Source organism: Enhydra lutris, unplaced genomic scaffold, assembly GCF_002288905.1.
Source record: "Enhydra lutris kenyoni isolate GAN:26980312 unplaced genomic scaffold, ASM228890v2 scaffoldscaffold48, whole genome shotgun sequence".
Classification (NCBI taxonomy): Eukaryota; Metazoa; Chordata; class Mammalia; order Carnivora; family Mustelidae; genus Enhydra; species Enhydra lutris.
Window position 1 is genome coordinate 6,252,713 of NW_019154132.1, and position 23,024 is coordinate 6,275,736.

The 23,024-nt window shown below is 40.3% G+C and overlaps 1 protein-coding gene across 1 annotated transcript in view; it reads right to left on the bottom strand.

The window, feature by feature from the left end:
• LOC111156704 (coagulation factor XIII A chain) overlaps positions 1-23,024 on the bottom strand; it is a 161,929-nt gene that overhangs the window by 38,937 nt on the left and 99,968 nt on the right. The window contains exons 9-10 of the mRNA XM_022517741.1: positions 5,891-5,994; positions 4,459-4,547 (exon numbers count right to left, since the gene is read on the bottom strand). Of these exons, the coding sequence (XP_022373449.1) occupies positions 4,459-4,547; positions 5,891-5,994 (193 nt within the window). The remainder of the gene's footprint in view (positions 1-4,458; positions 4,548-5,890; positions 5,995-23,024) is intronic.

Genomic DNA, 23,024 nt, shown 5'->3' on the forward strand with positions numbered 1-23,024 from the left:
AAGGGAGGTGGGCTAGGAATCAAGTTCATAAAGCTCAGTGTTGTACAGAGTTCAAAGGAGAACAATCAGCATCGCAGACTTGGATGGATGCATGTTATTTTTAGAAGGCATTTCTTTTTTTTAACTTAACATATAATGTATTATTTGTTTCAGGAGTACAGGTCTGTGATTCATCAGTCTCACCGTAGCATACATGCTCCCCAAAGTCCATCATCCAACCACCCCATCCCTCCCACCCCCTCCACTCCAGCAACCCTCAGTTTGTTTCCTGAGATTTAGAGTCCTTTATGGTTTGTCTTCCTTCCTGGTTTCATCTTGTTTCATTTTTCCCTCCCTTCCCCTATGGTCCTCTACCTTGTTTCTCAAATTCCTCATATCAGTGAGATCATATGATAATTCTCTTTCTCTGATTGACTTATTCTGCTTAGCATAATACCCTCTAGTTCCATCCACGTTGTTGCAAATGGCAATATATGGGGGTTTTTGATGGCTGCATACTATTCCCTTATATACATATATCCCAGATCTTCTTTATCCATTCATCTGTTGATGGACATCTAGGTTCTTTCCATAGTTCAGCTATTGTGGACATTGCTGCTATGAACATTGGGGTGCACGTGCCCCTTCAGATCACTACATTTGTATCTTTGGTGTAAATACCAGGAGTGCAATTTCTGGGTCATAGGGCAGCTCTATTATCAACTTTTTGAGGAACCTCCATGCTGTTTTCCAGAGTGGCTGCACCAGCTTGCATTCCCACCAACAGTATAGGAGGTATATACCCTTAGAAGGTATTTCTGGCAAGATGCATGAAGAAGATTAAGAAGAGAAGCCAAACTGATTCTAAAATCATATACATTATTTGAATAAATGGTTGAACTATTTTAGATCAGAATAGGAGCCCCCCAAATGGGCTAACAAGTAGTAGCAAAATAACCTTGAATTGAGAAGGAAGCATCTGTACCATTGGTATCCACAGTGCCTCTGGCCCAGATCAAGGGAAATTGCTATGTAGCTTCTGAGCAATGGAGCAGTTACTGTGGCCCTGGGGGACCAGTCATCCTTGCTGCAGAAATCATCTCAGGAACAGGGAGGGAAGGAGGAGTGGGTATGTGCTCGAGTGTGCATGTATGTGCAGTCTTGGGGTGGGCTGGTACGAAGGGGAGGACAGAGCCAATGAGAGGAAGCTAAAATCAAGTGAACACGGGATCTCATGAGATGACTCTGCAGCTTAGCACTGTTCTGCTCTCTCCTCTCCCCCTTTAGACGCCAAAGGCCACCATTAGTTGGGGAAAGAAAAGGCAGATGGGCTTCCAGAATGGAGGTCCTCTCCATGGCACTGAGGGCATGAGAAAGGAAGAATTAGAGAAATAAACTTCAAGCCCTGGAAACAATCTAAAAATGTGAAGAAGGGCATTTCTAAAAGAGAGGAGGAGAGGAAATGGGGCAGAGATAGGATGCTTCCCATGTACCTGCCTCTTTTTTTTAATTTTGAATTTTTTAATATGAGTCTAGTGGATACACAATGTTACATAAGTTTCAGGTGTACAACATAGTGATTCAACTTCTCTATGCTGTGCTCACGGCAAGTGTAGCTACCATCTGTCACCACACAACACGATTACAACATCATTGACTATATTCCCTATGCTGTGCCTTTCTTCCCCGTGGCTTATTCTATAACTGGAAGCCTGCATCCTCTGCTCCCCTTCACTTCTTATTTTGGATTTTGCTTTCATTAAAGGATACCACGGCTCTGAGATGATCAAAAAACGTCAGTGAATATGATGTTTAATCCAGCCCGGAAGTGAGTAAGGAATGACCAGTGAGAGGCAAGAAAAGGCACACTGGGCTGCCTGCCTGGGGTGTGACAGGCAGGCTTACGCAGCCAGAGGATGGAGCAGGGAAGGGAGGACGCCATCTGAACCTGAGTCATGGGCACTCTCATTAAAGTTAAATACGACGCCCCCCGTGTGGTCCTACTTTGGGCACCCTTGAGAAAAGATTCCTCATACACTTTCAACAGCTTGAGCATCTCTTATAAATGGCTCAGCCCCGGGGCTCAGCCCGTGCCAAAGCAGCAAATCGTACGCTCTGTCAGACAAGTCTGCAGTGGCTGAGAGAGGAGTAATTATAATCTGCGAATCCTGATGACATGCATAACACCCCGATCTATATTTAATAATAGCAAAAAGCGTTTGCATTAACAGCTATTAGGCAATTCGCTCTTGGAAGGAGGTTGCTCCCTCTTTCTCTGCAGCAACGACGCATAATAAAAATATAAGAAACGTGGCTCTGTGAATTTTAGAGTGATTTCCCATTAAGAGGTTCTCCTAGCATCATAAACTATCAGCTGGCGGCTGGGGAGGTTGGATAAATCTCCAAATCCCGAAGTGAAATCGAGGGGGATGAAATTCGAAATACAGTCTGCCTGTTTTCCCCAGGCTTCTAGCAACTGCAATGGAAGTCTCCAAGTAAGAAATACTGTCCCCTTTGTGTATTCAAATTCCTGATCTTTCTGTCTGAATATTCGCGGTAATTTTACTTCCTAAACATTTCCGGATGCTCCCTCCTCCTTCCTGCCTCTTGCCATTTGGGGAGCTCAGGCCCCGCCCTCTCGGGTGGGTGTGTGGCAAGCACAGGCTTCCCCCTGACCTCCCCACTGGGGCCACCTCTTTCAAGTCCCAGTTCCACTGGACTCAAGTTCCTTCTGCCCGCATCTTCTATACCCCGGATATGCCACCTTCCGTGAGCCTGCACAACTTGTCATTTCCCTCACACATCATTCAGAGGCTCAAACTGTCCCCTTTGCCTCAGTTTCTTTCCTTCCTCCGGCTTCTGTCTTACCCACTTGGACTGAATAACTCCAAACTCTCCCTCATGACACAGCTAAGGCACTAATCCCTTCAAGGAGCCTCCCTGTCCCTCTCTCCATGTGCTCCCACAGTGCTCCTGTCCATCCGCTGTGGCTCTCACACAGGTGTCCTTATTGTCCGTCCTCATGTCATCCTCCCTCCCTGTTGGTGTCTTATAGCCTTTACTGTCCCACTCAGTTCCTGACCCGGGTTCCTCAATTAACGAATCTGTATGTATTAAATGCAGATCATTCTTCACCTACACGGCTCATCTGACAATTAGCTCCACAGAACCTCATGTATTTAACCTTTAGTGTGCTATGTATTGCCACCTCCCACCAAGAATCTAATTTTTTTTTTAAGATTTTTTTTTATATATTTGAGAGCGAGAGCACCAGGGGGAGGAGCAGAGGCAGAGAGAATCTCAAGCAGATTCCCGTTGGACGCAGAGCCTGTCCAGGGGCTCCATCATCCAAAACCAAGAGTCAGAGGTTTAATGGACAGGGCCATCCAGGCGGCCCAAGAATCTAGTTTCATAAGGGCATAGGATTCTGAGTTCCCTACAGGACAGTGCCCACCACATATTTATAATAGGGATTTATCCGTCCCAGTGTAGTAGTAGAGTGTGGCGGTTACTGACATGAGTTTCATTCAGTCCCTGCCTGGCTTTAGATCTTAACATGACTGTTTATTTAGTTCAATGAGTGTGGACAGGTTATTAACCACTCTGCCTCAATTTTCCTTTCTGTAAAAAGGGAAGAATCATAATACCAATTTTGAAGGGTGGCTAAGAGTCTCAAATAGTAAGCATAGTGATTACACAGTAACTATTCTGTATACAACTGACATTACTTCAGTGTGTTTATTGGTGAAATTGTACTCTGGGTAAAACCTGCCTCTTAGCCTCTGACATATTTCTCTGCTCTTTACCGCCTGCCCTCAGCCTTCCAGCCTCCCAGCCTTCTCCTTTACCAATACCCTTTATATTTAATTTGATTTTTAGAGATCTCCTTGGTGTGTTCTCTTCCTCATCTACTCCCAATCAACCCATGAAGTATGCTGCCTTCTAGCTGTCATTCCTTCCCTTCCCTAGTTCAGCAGCTCTGCTTTCCCTCCCCAGTGATGGATGGCCTGGAGTGGCAGGAACTGGGCTGCAGTTCCCAGACTAAGACCCTGGTTGGGGTGTGTCTGGATTTTGTTTTTATGTGAACTGCTATGTTAGTGTCGGAGTAAACTAGTATGCTCTAGAAATTTCAATTCATGGACCGTCTCCACCAATTTTTAGTTGAGGGATTCATTTAGTCACTTAATTTCTCAGGAGCAGTTGGTATCTATTTCATGGGTGCGAAGAACTCAGCTAAGGTTAGTAACACAATTGCTTTTCAAGGAGAAAATCTCAAAACATCAAGGAGAGAAAAATGTTAAGTAAGAATTACGTTTAGAATTAAGAGCCTTGAGGTTGGAATGATGTTTAGTCGACTTTGTAGACATGAAACACATGCCACGGACTTGGGAAATTTAGAAGTCACAATCTGATGTCTTATTTTTCAAGTGTTTAGAGGTTGGGGAAGAAAGTGTTGCTTCTCTCCAGCTTACTACTTACCTCTGCGAAAACAAAGGGTGCATCAAACTGGAAGCAAATATGGCCATGCTTAATGGCTTGAACAGAGGCTGGGCCACACCTATACATCCCTGCATCACACAAAGGAAGGGAAATGTGAGTTTGTCATCTCCAGTTCTGTCCAGATACAGATCCAGGCTCTGTAGAGGCAAGTGTTCCCAACTTCAACATTGATATAGCCCCAATGCTTCCCATGGCCAGAGACGGCCAATGACCAATGTGTGTCATCAAGAGGGCTTCATTGAAAATGCCTCCTCAAACCAAAATACAGGGCATCACGATGTCTGTGTCTGGTCTCCCACCTGGAATACATAACTTCAGACGCTTGTGCTGACGCTTGAGGCTGAGCTGTTTGCTTACAGAGGACTGATCCATTTCTCACAGGTCTCTGGAATGCTGGAGACGGTAATGTCTCCCCAGTGATTGTGTTAATTGTTTGTTTTGATTTTTGTGTTTTGTTTTTGGACATTATGGATGGATGTCAAGTGTTAAATTGGGGAATCTGGACATCGATCAATGCCCAACATGCACTCAGCAAGTCAGTAGGCACATGATTACTTTTATAAAGTTCTTTACATTTTAACCAGCTTTCTTTGGTTAATAAGAGATTAACTGCCATTAGTCATCTCTGACGTCTCCTCATGATACATAATTGAGAACAGAGAAAGTGTTGAACATTCTCCCTCAAAATCCAGCATAAATAAAGCATGAGTCTCTTATGAATAAGTTATGAATATCTATGGATATATGCATATATATACACACACGTCAATATTCATATCAACACCTGAGGAAGTAAACATAATGTCCCCAGGCCACTGATTTTTATCATCCTATTAAAGAGAAATGGAGGCCTGTGATGTGATTTTATAAAAATCTGGGGGAGGTCATAGCTGCCACTCATTGCTTAGCATAGACTGCAAGTTAGATGATAAATACCCACATACTTAGGTTTTGGAAGAAATCACACAACATAAAAAGAAATCAGGTTCTGGAAAAACAACTAGATCTGTAACTATTTTTTGAGTTCTTTATTTTCTCTACTGCCTTATAGCTTATCACTGTGCATCACAGAGGGCCAAGGTGTATTTTAGAGCCTAGTAAAAGTGCCTACATGGACATCTTTCTCTTGTCTTCAAAACTGCTTATCAAAGCAAGAGTAGATGAATTATATATGTTAAGTTTTATGCGCTTTTTTTTTTTTTTTTTACCAGTTGTAGAATAATCAGGGGAAAGCCGACCATTGAGATGAAATTAAACTGATTGACAGACTGTTAATACTGTACATGGGCCCAGGAAGCACGCTTTTGATGTTGGTTCCCAGTGGGAGTGTTGCCCACACATCAAATGCAACCCTAAGAGCAAAAGAAAGATTGCCGTGAAACGAGTTCCCAGAGGAAGGATGCAATTTTACCATCGCTGTTTTCTTGCGGGGTGCTGTCCACAGCTTGCCACCCTCCAAATCCAACGGGAAGATCAGGTCTTGTCATCCAGGCTTCATTCCAGCAGTGGTAGTTCCTGAGAAAACACCACCCCAAGAAGATTAAACTTCCCATTCCAGTCAACGCCCCAAGAATTCAAAAGGTGTCCAGAATTCCTGTGAGTACACTACCTACAAGTTGCTGGAATGGAAAAAAAAAAAAACTAAATTGAAGACTCGCCAGATATGTCCTGGACTTGAGTTTGCTGGACAGATGCATTCCCATTGGCACCCTTGAGGGGGCATCAGATAGCTGGATTTCTCTTCCCTGCTAATATCAGTTTCAAGGCCACCCAGTGCATGAAACAGTTTTGGTCTTAACCATCCTTTGCTGCCTAATGAAACAGAGCATACTATGTGCTAAAAGGGTAGAAAAGAAAAGTTAATACTATGTGCTAAAAGGATAGAAAAGAAAAGTTAATTGAAACCGAAATACATATATCTTTGCATTTCTTTTATATTTATGTTTATATTTATGCATACTAGATTTATAAGAAGCAGATCTCTTATAACAATTAAGCAATAAAATGCTTGTGTTTATGGGCTAAGGCTGTTGCCATAGAAACTCTAACGTTAACTTCTGACTATAATTGTCTCTAATTTGGGCAAATTTCCATTTGGTGTCCAAGAAGAAAAGGGTGTCAGGGTGAGTGTCTCTTTACCCTTTATCGAAGGTAGGCAACCCACAAGCCAAAACTTTACAGAACTTTGCATATGACCCTTGAGGCAAGAGCATGGAATAAAATGTCATCATGAATTGTATTATGATGTCCTTGGAAAGACCTGAAATTATATGACAGTACAGAAACCAATGAGAGCACATTAAGCCGTCTGCGCTATAGAAAATATTCATCTAGTAATAACGATTTAACAGTGGGGAGAAGTAGTTACAGCAGTCTTTGTCTATAGCATGGATGAATTTCAGTTCCAGCTACCATTCATCCTTTACTTAAGTGTCCTTCAATGTCAGGAATTTGTACATGTTCCCATCTCTGAGTTTGGCTCCTCTTTGGCTCAATTTGGAGGTATTAATTTCACTGTGTACCCTTTATGTACCAGGCTAGGTGCTGGGGATGCGAGACTGACCGACACGTAGGTTCTTGCCCACAGAGACCCTCGTGATCTAGGAGGAATGATGAAAAGGTAAACCAATTGTTACAACATTTCATAGCTTTGCTGTGAGGCGTAAGCAAGATAATGGGTGTAAAGCACTTAGAATAGGACCTGGCATGTGATAAGTGCTCAAAAATAGTTAAGTCTCGGACTTTTAAAAATAATTCATAGACGTGATGCACTGGAAATTCATTTGGGGTACAGCGGGGTCTCCGTGGGGGAACCCGTATGAAGAAAAGTTTCACAGCAAAAGTGATATTTGAGCTAAGTCCTGGGGAATGTGGGAGGTTGGAAAGTCAACAAGAGAAGCAAGAACAAAATTGTAGAGGCATGAAATAGCCCACACGGTGTGTTTGGGGGACGGCATGCTGTTCGTCGTGGTGTGAGGGCAGCATGCTTGCATATTTGTGTGCATGGGGGAGAGGGGTGGCTGGTAAGGGTGGGCAGGGAATCACAGAACTAACAAAAATGCACAGCACTTACTGTGTGCCAGGCACTGTTCTAAAACTTTTATGTATATTAGCACACTTGACCTTCTGGTACCCTATTAGAAAGATACTACTATTATTATCTCCAGTTTGCAGGGGAAGCCCAGAGAGGTTAAGAATCTTGCCTGAGGTCACAGAGTTGGTTAGTGACAGAGCTCCAGGGCTCAAGCTCTTAAACAATGAACTGTGCTATAAAGGAAGATGAAACTGTGAAATCCTTTTATCCCAGATCAAATGATTAGACTCTATTCTTGGGCAAGTTAGATTTGCAAATCTGTCTTTGTGGAAGATGGGTGGGGAGGCAGGATGGGCCTTGGAGCTGAGTTGACCACTCCCGTGGGGACGACTGGGAGCCATCAGCGGGTACAGGCATGTGGAGATGAGAGAGCTGGATGAGTGGAGGAAGACTTTCATGTTTCCAGGGAATATGATGGTTCCATTGACCAAGACTGAATGAAGGAGGAAGGAAGGACAGTTTGGGTTGGGTGGTGTGTGTGTTGGGTGGCTGACAAGTTCAATTTTGGATGTGATGAACTTGAGAGACAGTGAGAAACCCAGGAGACAAAACCCTAGAGCCATTTTTATATATCTGTGAGACATTCAGGGTTGAACCAGTTGCTGGCGTCTTCACTGACGGTGGAGGAGAATGGGGGGCAGAGCTAAACGAGGAGAGCATGGAAATGGAGGGATGCAGTGCAGGTTTCTCTCCTCAGAGTGATCTAGGTTGTGAAGGGAAAAAGAGAAGATAGGACCATGGCTAGAAGGTAATGCAACACAGGCAAGAGTGTTTTGATTATTTTCACATTAGGAGAGATTATCATGCTTATGGAGGAAGAACCAGGGCAGGGAGTGGGAATAGAGAATAGAGAGATGGAGTAAGAGGACATTCAACTCCCAAGAATGCAGGAGGATGAGGTTGACTGCTAAACCTTGCCGGGTGTGGGGATCGAGGTATTGTTCCCAGGGACAGGGAGGTGTGGATATAGATCAGGGTCAAGGTATGGAGGTGTTGGACAGGAACCTGAGGTTGGTTCCCACTTGAGAGCCTGTATCTTTCCTCTGAAGCTGGAAAGAAGGTCACTGTGAATTTAAACATGACTGTTAGCCTCCCTCCATAACACTGAAAGTTGCATCATTAGGCAGAGAGATCCAGGAAAACAGCAAGGAAACATTTGCAATCCAAATGGACATAGTCCTGCTTCCTACACAATCCGTGTAGGCAACCCGTGTTTAGCAAACCTGGCTCTAGCTATGATTTCACTGTTACACCACCACCCTAGATTAATAGGTGCCAGAACCTCCTTATTTAAATTCAAATATCCTGGGCAAGGTTAGCCTTGAACAAGATAAACAAGCTTTGCATTTCAGATCTCAGATAGAGAACCCAAGTTGAGGTTGGGCCTTAGTCAACGGGTAGAAAGCCAATGGCTGGGCTCCCAGGCTCGTCGTGAACAGAGTGGGAGGATGTTACCTCCAAAGCCACAGATTTTTTTTTTTTTTTTTTTTTTTTTCCAAATCATGCTGTTCTCTCTGCTCAAGAATGGCCAGAGAAAATGTGTCCTGGGCCACTCATGCCATGAGGGTTCCCTTTTGGCTGGATGTTAAGTATTTCTGGGTATACACGTTTGTTTTTCATTTTAAGGTCCCCCATGAAAGGGGCTAATATTTACAGACATTTCTGAATTCTATTTGCAACAAGGTTGTCTGTAGGTTGGGGAATATATGTTTCCTGAAAGGTTATTTTAAAGTTCCTTTATCTAGATCTGTCACAGTCTTTCTGTTTTCATCTTGTAATTTTATTATGCATTTGTTGAGGGATTGATTCACTTCTGGGACTCTGTCTTGTTCACCAACACATTCCCAGCCCTAGCGCTAGGCCTTAGAAAGTTCTCAGAAAGTATCGCTTGATCGAAAGGCAAGGACAACTCCTAGCAAGCGTAGGACATCTCCAAGACAGGTGTAATTAAACTTTCATTTGCTTATTTGTTAAGATTCATTTTCTCAGAGCCTTCATTTGAAATTTGACTTCCCACTTCCCACTATATGATCAAAATGTATGGTGTCACTTTAAAGGTAAAAGAAAAGTTAGAAACCTTCAAGATGATCTAGTTTTCTTATTGCCACTTTCTAAAGAAGCAGTGTAGAAATTAAAATAAAGCCCCATTTCATTGAGAGTTATTTAATCAAGTTGAAAATAACTTTTTTGAGGGAGAATAACGATGGAATGACAAGTGAAGAACACCACTCTGCTTTATGTTACTTTTTGCAGGTTTCCTGCAGTGACAGCTAGTGATTTCTAGAACTCCTTTCAAGGATGCTAATAACTCAGCAGAACTGGTACAAAGGATCAGCAGAATCTTCACCAAAGGCAGAGCTTTTCTAGAAAAACAGCATCATGCATTGCTGAGGGACCTTCGGAGAACGTCACTGCATTGGTTTGGTTTATCCTTTGATTAACCCCTTTCCTTGCAATTTATGTATAGCAAATAATCACACAGATGCAAAGACAAGTACTTCAGAATGTTCATCCTTGCATAATTAGGAAGAAGGAAAAATCAGAAATAGTCTCTCTAATACATGACTGTTTTGAAATACAAAACAGAATATTATTCAATCATAAAAATGCAAATCTACATATATTAGGCAGGAAAGATACTTATGGAATATTAAGTTTTAAAAATCATAGACAGAACACATATTGTGTGTGTACTTATGTGTGGAAGGCAGAATATTAAATGACCTTCACTTTTGTATAATTTCCTCCCCTTGAATGTGGGTGAAATCTATGAATAGGATGGTGTATCATGCCTGTGATTATGTTACTTTACATGGCAAAGAGGATTTTGCACATGTAGTTAATATAATTAATTTGTGGGGTCCGAGTTAGTTAAAAGGGAGCTAGCAAGGTGGGCCTGATCTAATCAGGTGAGCCCTTTAAATTTGGGTCTAGAGGTTAGGGACAAAGCAAGCTGGAGACTGGAAGCAGCAGAGACAGTTTCCTACTGACCCTGTAAAAGATGGAAGCTTCCATGAGTTCTATAGCTCCAAGAACTGAATCCCTGCAAGAACTTAAATGAGTTTGAAAGAGAGTCCTGGACATCAGATGGACCACAGCCTCCCCTAACATTTTGATTGCCATTATCTGAGACCCTGAGGAGAGGATGCAGTTAACTTGTGCCCAAACTGCTGACCCAGATAATAAACTTGTGTTGTTTTAGGTTGCTAAGTTTGTGGTAATTTGTTATGCAGCAATAAAAAATGAGGAGTTAGAAGATGGATGACTCTAACTTTTGTATTTTTTTCTGCAACGTTTGAAATTTTTATAATAAACATGAACTAATTTCTACTCCCCCCCACACACATACACATAAGTGGACTATTTTTTTTGTTAAAAGAAAAGCACAGTTAAAAATCTGTCCGGTTTTAACCACTGGCTAAGGTCACATCTGGAGTTGCAAGAACCTGTGGGATGATGGAGAAGTGGAGAGAGAACACAGCTGAAATCAAGATGGGCTTTGGATCTCTACGTGTTAGATGTTCAAAGACAATAAACTGGATAATTTAAGCAAGGAGTCCTTTACTGCCTTTAACTTGGCTAACTGCTTAAATGCTCCACAGGGTGGTCTCATTTACAATTTGTCCAAGAACATTTCCCTACAAGGGAAGAAAGAGGTGTGGGCCTGTAACCCTGTTTCTGCAGTTTTATCATGGCTCAAGGGAAAGCATGAATAAGATTGACTGAAAGCCCTCAAGAAGATTTGTTGGGCCAATTTGAAATGTAAACAATTCTTTGAATTCTTTTATTTTAAAAATGGGAGGGAGTGGACGAAATGTACTTAGCTATCTTGTAAATTGTGTATTTGTGGCAGATGCATGCAACCCCACTTCCCAGGCTCTTTTGGTATACTCATAATACAGGCAATGCTATTGATGACAAAAATGAGAGCAAACCCTGAAATTGTTGAGCTTTGGCCATTCCGGTGGTAGAGGGTATGGGTGGGCTGGGAGTTGAAAGAAGTATAAACAAGTTGATGGATTCTGAGGCTTGTCTAGCAAGACATTCCAAAGCAGAAACGAAAGCTTGGACCAAGAAAAAATTTGTCAGTTAGGAAAGGTAATGAAGCAAAACAATGAAAAGGAATTATTCAGAGAAAAGGAGGCATGCTGGAGGAATCTTGTATGGAGCTGGGAGATGGGAGCAGTACACTACTTCAGAATGTAGCTGTTTATTGTCAGGGGCTGTTGGAATGCTGAAACCAGGAAGGGGCATTTAAAGTCTCTCTGGGATCGTTAGTTAAAGTTTGGAGGTCCAATCTTCTGAAGACCAGGACAACCCCTCTTTAGAAACCAACTACCCACCAAGAAAAAAGTGAAGTGATGAAGGTGTTTGTTTTTGCTTATCCTTTACAGGGAAGGGGTCCTCCAATGCTAATTGAGAAATCAGTTTAAGCAGTCTTCTGTAGAATGAAAGACCCCAATTGGGGTATTGAAGATAAAGGGGGTGCACTTGGGGATGTGCTGTTATTCCCAAAATGAAACTATGTGGTGTATTTATAGAAGGGGTAATAATCAAAATAATAACTGCTCAGACACAGACATGAACCGACTGGAAAGCTCAACCAATCAGAAAGGACACTCAGTCTATATAAATGCTGTATGTCCCTACCAGTACGTATTGGGTAAATGCCAGCCCAGATGTATTCAATTACATATACAGTACCACAGTACCTAAGAAGTTTGTTTCCATTTACGAAGTTTTCTGGGAGTGTGTCTTTCCTTAGTCTTGAGCCTTTCTGCTCTCTTCTTAAGCTTCCAGGTACTGATTTCTTGAATATTTATTAAGAGCATTTTATAGCAGCCTTATTACAATGATGTTTTTTAATTTTACTTTTTTCTCTTCTTTTGATAGCTTCCCCTCTTTTGATTATCTGTTTTACTTTTTTATTGTGGCATCAGAAAATGGGCAAGACAGAGAATGAAACTAAATTTGGCAAAAATTGGCAAACACAAAATAAATAATCCTTAAAATGCTCAGGAAGTAGATGCCACTCATCCATATGAACCACATTTGCCATTACTTCTTAGCAGAAAGCTCTCTGTAACTCTCCTGGGTTCCATGCACTAGATTCATTTTGAAAATAAGACCCTGTTCCCCTTTACTATTCTCTTTGGCATCACAAATTGGGAATTAATCTCACACCTGAAAATGAAGAAAAAATTAGATTTTGAGAATATTTTTTTGGATAACTCGAAAGTATAAAAAATGTCTACAATAAATTATGGCCAGGTTTATCCATAATTACTGAAGGAATTTAAAAAATATATAGCCAATAGTTTAAATAGGTACCAAAATCACCATTTTGTACTATAAAGCTATTTATAAGTATAATATTTTAAGGTTGATAGCTCTTATTTATATAAGGTTTTTCTAGAGCTCTTATTAATCATCAAAAGAAATTAATACATTCAATATAGCCTACATAGTGTTTATTTTATTAGCTTCTAATCATTTGAAAGCTGGCAAAATTTGAATGGTATATATGATGACTTTTAGGCAGAATTTATGATTAACCAAAACATGATATTTTTCTCATTATGGAAAATACCTTACTGTTTTCTATGTGGTTTATCAAATGGCTCCCACTTTCTTTTCCGTTCTAATTTCCCGAGAGGTATTTGTAGTAACCTCTGATTTTTTTTAAACCTCTTAAACTCCTTCTTTTATTTATTTATTTTTTTTAAGTGGATCTTGAGTAGAATAGGGACTTCAGGCCTCTTTGGAGATATTCTTCAGGACTATGATAGGAATGGGAAGAGAGTCTAGTGAAGGAATTTTCAACCTTCAAAAAACAATGTCCCTTCCCAGTTTTAAAACAAATATTTTATAACATCTCTTTATTGTACTGAAATGAAATCCACAGATAATTTTTTATATACAATTTCTAAAAGAGCAATATAATGCCCTATAATGTACAAAAGAAATAGAGAAATAAAAGGATATACATAAAATATTATGTTTTTTCAATAGGATGTCAGGAAGATGACACTAGATACTTAAATATTACTACAATATGTAAAACTTTCAAGGAGTGTGGTAGACTCCTAATTTGGAATATTACTACAATATGTAAAACTTTCAAGGAGTGTGGTAGACTCCTAATTTGTGTTGTGGTTAAGAGTGTGCTCTAAGGAAACATTTCTAAAATGACAGAGTAAGGACTTCCAAGAAACTGTTCCTTCATAAAAACAAAGGGAATGTTAGGAAACATGATCAAACCAACTTTTTCAGAACTTTGGGAATGGATCAAAGACTTACAATAATCTGAGGTAGAACTTATTCAACAAAAACAAATGAATCTCATTAAGAATAGTGAGCTTTGTAGCATTGGAATTTGCCTTATCCCCACTCCTCTTCATAGCTCCACAGTAGTCATGAAAGTCAAGAGCCTCACAACTATGGTATAAAAACTTGCAACCTAGCAACAAATTAAGGGGAGAAAATTGGGTTTGGAACTCTCTAAAAGCCCCATCTCTAAAGAATTGCCACTAACCTGTCTGGGGGTTCTCTGAAAACTCCATTCTCAGGATTTCTTTTTATTTGATTAGATTCAGAATTCACCCTGTGCAAATAGCCTTATCCAAAGACTGTTTTTCAAAAACAATTAGAAGTGACTGTTTGATATCACAGCTGCCTTAAGGAATGACACCAATTGGTAATAATAAAAGGCTGACCCCCAAAAGAACTTAAAAGGCAAACCTAATGACAGAGATGTCCGTAGCGGGCTTTGAACAACTCTGACATACTCTTAAGAGTCTGGATAGCTACACAGATGTGCAGGTCAGTGAGCATGGCCTGGAAGGCCCTAAGAGGGTTCTAATCTCTCACCTCTTAGTGACCTTGAGATATGGTGGATGCAAACAGGATGTAAAAGCTACAGCAGAATTGCAAATTTACTGGTGGAGCATTGATGACATTCCCCCAACACACAAAGAACTCCTTGAGGACTGAGGACTTTTTAATTCAATTAACTAAGGAAATTTCTGTCCAATTGCTAACTGACAATTAAGCTAACCCAGCAGAGACTTCAATGGCCACACGCGATAAAAAATACAGACTTTCCAGAATTAGTTCAGGAAAGTCACTAAACAAAGAGTAGCAGCAGCAACAACCCTACAAACATCTACAACACACTCTGGAAAGCAGGTAATCTGATTTACAGAGTTGTCACATTGTATTATTTAAAATGGCTAGCACTTTTCTTTTTTAAATGGAAGACACACAAAGAAACAGAGAAGTATGGTCCATACACAGAAAAAAAAAAAAAAAGCAGTCAAGTGTCACTGAGGAAGCCAGGACATTGGTTTTACTAGACAAAGATTTTAAATCAGGTATTATAAGCATGTTCAAAAACTAAAGAAAACCATGTGAATAATGTATAATCAAACAGAGGATATCAATGAAAAGATAGCAATTATGAATAGAAATCAAATAGAAATTCTGGAGCTGAAATATATAACTAGAATGAAAAATTCAAAAATTCACTAGTGGGTCTCAAAAGTATATTGGGGTAGATACGAAGAAGAAAAAATTAGTGAACTTGAAGATAAGTAAATTGAAATGAAAAAATATGAAGAAAAATGAACAGAGCCCCAGGGACATGTGGGACACTATCAAGAGTACCAACATACTCATAGTGAAGGTCCCTGAAAGAAAAGAAAGAGAGAAAGGAGCAGAAAGAATATTTGAAAAAACTAATAGCTAAAAACTTTCCAAATTTGATAAGACATTGATATAGACACCTGAGAAGTTAAATTTCAAAAAGGTTAAACTCAGAGATATATACACCTAAATACCTCAGAATCAAACTGTCAAAAGCTGAAAACAAAGGAGAATTTTGAATACAATATGAGAAAATGATTCATTATCTATATGAGTTCATCAGTAGGATAAAACTAACTACTCGTCAGAAACCATGGAAGCCAGAAGGGAGTGGAATGATGTACTCAAATTGCTGAAAGGAAAAATTAAATAAGAACTGTATATCTAGCAAACACTACCCTTTAAAAAAGAAGGCAAATGTAACTTACATAGAGAAATAGACAAAAACAGTATAAATTTATATTTGTTTGAATTCTTTTCTCCTCTGATTTTAAAGACAGCTTTATAAAGCAGTTATTATAAAATTGTGTTGATGGGCTTATAATATAGAAAGATGCATTCTGTATTACAGTAACAGAACAAAAGGCAAGGGGAATGGGACAATGTTTTTGTATGCTACTGAAATTTATTGGTATTATTATGAACTAAGTTGTTTCAAATGATGGTTTTAAATTGTAATCCCCAGAGAAACACTAAGGAAAAACCTGAAAAATATGTCAAAAGAAACAGAAAAAGAATTAAAATAGTATACTACAAAATATCTTTTTACACAAAGCAAGAAGTAATGGAGGAATAGGGGAAGAAAAAAGACATAATGCATATGGAAAGGAAATAGTAAAATTGCAGATATAAACCCTATTTATCAGTAATTACATTAAACATTAGTAGACTAAATACTAAAATCAAAAGGCAGAGATTGGCAAGATGGAAAACAAAACTGTATGTTGTATCTAAGAGATACACTTCATATTCACAGTTGCAAATAGGTTGAAGTAAAAAGTTGGAAAAACATAAACTGTGCAAATAGAACATAAAGAGAACTGGAGCGGCTATATTTATATCAGACAAAATAGACTTTATGACAAGTATTGTTACTAGAGACAAAGAAGGACATTTTTTTTAAAATTTAAATTCAACTGGCCGAGGAATAGTACGTCATTAGTTTTTGATATAATGTTCGATGATTCATTAGTTGAGTGTATCACCCAGAAGGAGATTTTATAATGATTAAAGGGTCATGTTTTAGGAAAACAACAATCATTAGCATATCTGTACCTAATAAGAGAGCCCCAAAATACAAAAAAGGCAAAACTGACAAAATTGAAGGGAAAATAGATAATTTAACAATTCAAACAGACATGGGAGTAGGAGTAAGGAAAATGGGTGAAGGGGGTCAAAAGGTACAAATTTCCAGTTATTTGAAAGTTGGGAGGTAAGATCTTAAAAGTCCTCATCAGACACACACACACACACACACACACACACACACACACACACACATTTTGTAACTATGTATGGCAACAAATATTAGCTAGACTTACTGTGGTGACCATTTTGCAATATACACAAATCATTACTGCACACCTGAAACTAATATGTCAATTATACCTCAATAAAAACAAACAAGCAAACAGAACAAAAATGATTTAAACAAATAAAATTTGGAGACTTCAATACTGCATTTTCAATTACAGACAGAACAAACAGGTGGAAGATTAACAAGGAAATAGAAGACTAAAACAATGCAATAAACCAACAGACCTCATGGATAGCTATGAAATATCCCACCCAACAACAAAGAAATACACATTTCTCAAGGGGAAATGAAACATTCTTTGGAATAGACCATATGTTAGGCCATAAAACAAATCTTAATATTAATATGTGATTCATTAACATTTAATCTAATTACTGATAAGTAGGACTTACATCTGCCGTTTTGCAAATTCCTTGCTACAGTTATGTTTTTTTCTTCCTCTATTCTTCATTACTTCCTTATTTTGTGTAAAAAGATATTTTCTAATATACCATTTTAATTCTTTTTCTGTTTCTTTTTACTGTACATTTTTCAGTTTTTCCTTAGTGGTTTCTCTGGGGATTACACCTAACAATCTGAGAATTCTAATTCAGATTAATACCAACTTATTTTCAACTGCATGCAAAAACTTTGTTCCATTTCCCTGTCCTTTGTGCTATTATTGTTTTTTTTTTATATTTTTATTTATTTATTTGACAGAGAGAGAGAGATCACAAGTAGGCAGAGAGGCAGGAAGAGAGAGATGGGGGAAGCAGGCTCCCTGTTGAGCAGAGAGCCCCATGCAGGGCTTGATCCCAGGACCCTGAGATCACGATCTGAGTCGAAGGCAGAGGCCTAACCCACTGAGCCACCCAGGCGCCCCTGTGCTATTATTGTAATTCAGATTACATCTTTCTACATTACAAGGCCAGCAACACAATTTTATAATTACTGATATGTGAATTATATTTCAATAAAGGTGTTATTTAAAAAAAGTAGGCTTTAGGGTCAACGCCCTTGGATTTGTAATTCAGGCTCTGCCACTTTTCAGCTGGTAACTGTGGTTAGGTTACTGTGTGCCTCAGTTTCTTCATTTATAAATGTGGACAATAATAGCAAGTACCCTAACAGGTTGTTAAAAATGTTAAATGAGTTACTACGTGTCACCCATTTAGATCAGGACCTGGCACAGTGAAAGCATTCCATAAGCATGAGGCATTTTGGTTCTTTGGAGGTGGCAAACAACTTTTTCCATCCTTTCTTCAAGACTTTGGTATAGATTCAGAGTGTATATTCTTAGTTCTTTAGTGACAGAGCTTGTGATCTTGTTTTAGGGGATTTCCTCAAAAACAATTTGGCTGACAGCAATGCGGTTAACAAGATAATCTACTTGAAAAGAAATATCTATGGTAGATGTTCAAAACTGGCAACCTAGATGAATCACCGGTTAATTTTACAAACCCTTAAACATGTTTAAGCAGTTGGGTTTATATTCAGAAAATTTTCTCTGCCTTTTTATTTGGAATTCATTTTTGTATAATCTTTTTTGCACATACGGTAATTAAAACTTAGTGTGATATAAGAACATGAAAGTCTAACTAGCAGGAACACACTGAACATCTACAACAAGACAGAGCGATTTAAATTTCAAAAACACGCCTACAATGGTCAAACCCCTGTGTCAAGCGCAGAGACTGCAGTGAGAATTAGGATCAGTATGGTACACAGTGCTGATTCCTAGGTGTGAAGGCTGTTTAATTTCTGCTCTAAAACTTGCTTCAAAAGAGCTTTGTTTATAGATTCAGTACTACCCACTACACAGAGTTTTTGTTTTTTTTTGTTTTTGTTTTTGTTTTTTGCATTTGAAGTGAGAAAAATAAAACAATAACGGCTGTACTCTTTCCAGCAAGCATGAAGGAAGTTGGAATTTTTTTTTTTTTAAAAGAACCAGATCCACGGAGGCCAGAAAGTACAGCTACAAAATTTTTCTGTGGTGTGTGCCTGATTTTTGTTTTTGTTTGTTGTTTTTGTTTGTTTTTCTTTCCTTGGGAGCTGATGTTAAGTCAGTTTGCAAAGCGACACTTATATGTGAGTGGGTGGATCCTAGCTGACCCTGTGCATGTGAGTAGGTCTTCACACAGAGCATGTGGTAGAACCTGCTGTATACGGAAGGAAAGGCCTTTCTGGAAGAACAGTGATATTTATTTTAAAAATTTTTGGGAGCTAGAAATGACCCTAGAGCTCATTAAGGCTGAACTCATCCATTTACATAAGAGAAAATTAAGGTCCAGAGAAATCAAGGAACTTGCCCGAAGTGACCCAGCTAATTAGTGGCAGAGCTAATCATATTGCCTTGCACCATGGAGAGAGAGAGGGAGGGCAAAATTACAAGAATAGTTTGACTTGATTTGGTGTTTTTCCATAATGCCCTGGGGAAAAACAGAATAAAATTGTGATTACTTTCCATGTGGATCACTGACTAATTCTTAGATTGTTGCAGCATTGAACTGAAAGTGAGAAATATATATTTGCTAGTTCACAATTATTTGAAAAAAAATTAAATTGTAAAAAGCCAGTTTAATCAACCCTACTTAATTCCAAATGAAAAGGAAATAAAGACTTGCTAATTGTTACAGTACTCATGGTTTTTACAATTATCTTTGATATCATATAAAATGTTTAAAACTCTGAGTTAGGATGTTTCTACATCTGCCAATTGGCTAATCAACCAGAATCTGAGAAGCAGACCAGTCAGCCATGGGCCTGGGTGTATACATATATGTTCAGCCCCCTTCTCCTCACATCCTGAGAGCATGGACAGCACATGCTTCCACCCACCCGACTTGAAGCTCCATTGTCAGGAAATGAACAACTTCCTTGGGAATGTGATCAGGATGGAAAGGGGCACATGAGGGAGGGGCTGAGAAGCTGGACAAAAAGGAGTCATAGGGTCTCAAAGCTGTTGGTTCCAAGAGGAAATCTGGAGCACTGTTGGCTGTTGGCCCCTCTGAAACTAAGAGTGAGGGGTGGGTTTATTTTAAAGGACTCAGGAATTACTGCCTATGGCTCACATATACAATGGAATATTACTCAGTCATCAGAAAGGATGAATACCCACCATTTGCATCAACATGGATGGAACTGGAGGAGATTATGCTAAGCGAAGTAAGTCAAGCAGAGAAAGTTATCATATGGTTTCACTCATGTAGAACATAAGGAAGAGCATATAGGACCTTAGGAGAAGAAAGGGGAAAACTAAAGTGGGTTAAATCAGAGAGGGAGACAAACCATGAGACACTATGGACTCTGGGAAGCAATCAGAGGGTTTCAGAGGGGAGGGGGATGGGGCGATGGATTAGTCCAGTGATGGGTATTAAGGAGGACACATGTGGTGATGAGCACTAGGTGTTATATGAAAACAATGAATCATGGAACGCTACATCAAGAACTAATGTATGGTGACTAACATAACACAATTAAAAAAAAAAAAGGATTCAGTGCCTAGAGGGTAGAGAAGTAGGAGAGGGGGTGATAGGTGGAGAACACAGAAGGAAGGATAGAAGGGTACATCCCTGCCCCTAAACAGTATTAACTCCATCTGCTCATTGAATGCACAGCCTGGGGGCATTAGCTCCTTCAGGATGGTGGGCAAAGAGCCAGCTGTTCTTGGTGTTTTAAAGGAAGGAGTGGCAAGGGGCTGGAAAGTGAATTAGAACAAGTTTTGATATTCAACAACTGTGGTCATAAGAATATAGACTAACTCTGCATGAGCTTTCATTCCTTCCTGCTGGGTCCTGGAAGCAGATTGGTCTCTGGTTGTCTCATCTCAGTGCTTTTGACTTTTGTAGACAAACCCCTGAGTTTCATTTGTGAGCTAAGGTCATTTCCTGGGCATCCGTCTGTGAATAGCACAACCAGAAGATTGCAGAGGGGATAATGGCTTTGAGTCTATGGCCACTTCCCACGTGAACAGCCTTTCCCTTTGCTCCTCTGGGCTTAGGATGGAAGCCCCTTCCCCTCACCTCCGTGCCTCCTGCCTCATGTTACAACCTACTTTATATTTTTTAGAGTTCTATATGTGGTTGTCTCACCCACGAACATTGGATCAAGCTCCTGAAGGGTAGTGACTCCAATTTCTCTCTGAATCCTTAGAATTTGGTATTTGGACATAATAGTGCACCATAGTGTTTGTTGAATGAATTAAATGACATTTATTCAGTTAAATGAGCATCAGAAATTTTTCCAACCAATTCCATTTATCAAGTTCTTGCTCTACGCCCTGCACCTTGTTACATGCTGACAAAACAAATGAAAACAAATTAGATCAGACATTGCTCTCCCTCATGGGGTCTGCTGTCTGGTGGGGGCTAGCTAAGAGGTGGGCATAGTTCTTTCACCCAGAATCATCAAATCTGACTACATCCTCTCCGGCAAAAAGGACACAGGATAATGCTTTCATTTAGAAGGAGAAGAGCCTTTCACTGAAATACCTTCATGACACTAATAAGTGCCACCATCTCTTTCTTTTAAAATTGTTTCCATTTCCACTGTGATAGTCATATAATGAGGTGATCAAACTGAGTTCTTGCAAGGTGAGGCCAAACCGACACTTTACCCCTGCCCACGGAGTGAGCCGTGTTCTCCCTCCTCAATGAACCGTCATCTCCCTATTCACTGTTGGCGCTGCAGCTAAACATTGTGCAAGCATCTTCATTAAACTGTCCGCAGTGATTCATAGTTGCCTTTCTCCAGAGGTTACACATAATTCAAAACCCATCAGCACACGGGGGACAGGCGGCTTAAATTGCTCCTTCCAGGATATGTTACCTTGCATTGGTCCACTCAGAATTTCATTTGCTACGGTGAGGTCCAATTACTCTGTCCAGCTGTGCCCTTCTAAGGTTCCTTGGCCCCTCCCTCTCCTGAATCGCTAAGAAGTGGACTCTTCCCTTGGTGGGCATCAACAGTGTGTCCACTCTGCAAAATTGCTGCTCCCGAAATTCACCTTGGAGGGACCCGAGGTGCCAAACTGGGAGGCAGGCACATAAGCAGTCAGCCCTCCATGGTCTGCAGTGCAAGAAGAAGTCAGAGCACGAGCTGAAATCCATGCTTTGTGCCCCCCACCCCCTGGCCTTGGGGAGTGCTGCACATAATATGCCCTTGAAAGCATTCTTGCACTGGCTCTCTGAGCCCTTTGTACCGGTTTACTTCTGCCCTGGCCACACTGGACATGGCTGAGTCATAGGAAAGAGGACGACTTTCAGTCACGGAGACCCAGTTGGACAAATTAACTCACCACAAACTGTGTACCATCAGGTTACCTCCATGTGAAAGAGATGGTGGAAGCACAAGACAGAGAAACTAAGAAGTCATTCTCACGGTTGCCTTTAGAAAGAAGGGGGCAGGGAAGGGAGCGCAGGAGCCATGCACAAACCAGGAGGGAGTTGGGGCCAGTTTGTCTGACTGGAGCCTGTGGAGGGAAGTGAGTCTGGGGTCTTGGGGGAGCCAACTGCGCCTGAGACCCCTGCTAGGAAATCTGTTAGGCCATTTCTAAGCTATGCTGTGCTGTCTCCTCAGTGATCAGCTGATGCCCACCAAATCCTCCCTGCCCTCACCTCAGCCTCTGTCAGCCTTCAGCCCCTCCGCCTCCCTTGCTCACCAATCTATAGTTCAAGCAGCTCCAGCTTCTTACCCAAGGCTATTACTAATCTCATTAGTAGGCATGGGGGAGCGCACCCTCTGGGCCTAGCACTGTGGTAAATACTTTACCTGTATTACCTCATTTAATTGTTACATATACCCCATCAGGAAATGGTTACCCTTATTCAACTGAAGAAGAAACCGAAGCTCAGAGAGGTGAAATCATTTTCTCAAAGTCACACAGCAAGTAACTGTCAAAGCCAGAGCCAGAGGGTCCTAGAGATTCTTTTGGTTTTATGGAACATCTATAGTTTGTAGGGTCCACTAGTGTTTGCACTGGGGGGTGTGGGGGGAGACACACATTTCTGATTTTGTTTTAAAAATACCCCAAAGGTACAGAAATGGCACAGTCATCTTAGGACATGGGACACCCCCCTTCTTTTCTGACTGTTTCAATGTGCTTAGGTTGATGGCAACATATTGCCTCCAAGAAATTCCAGCTGTGTGACTAATAATGAAGGCAATAATGATAGCTAACATTCATTAGGCACCTGTTATGCTCTGCTATGGGCTGAGTGAAATAGGAAATTCTGTCATCTCCACTTTAGAGGAGGAAAGAGGCACAGAGAGGTTGTTCCTTGCCCAAGGTCA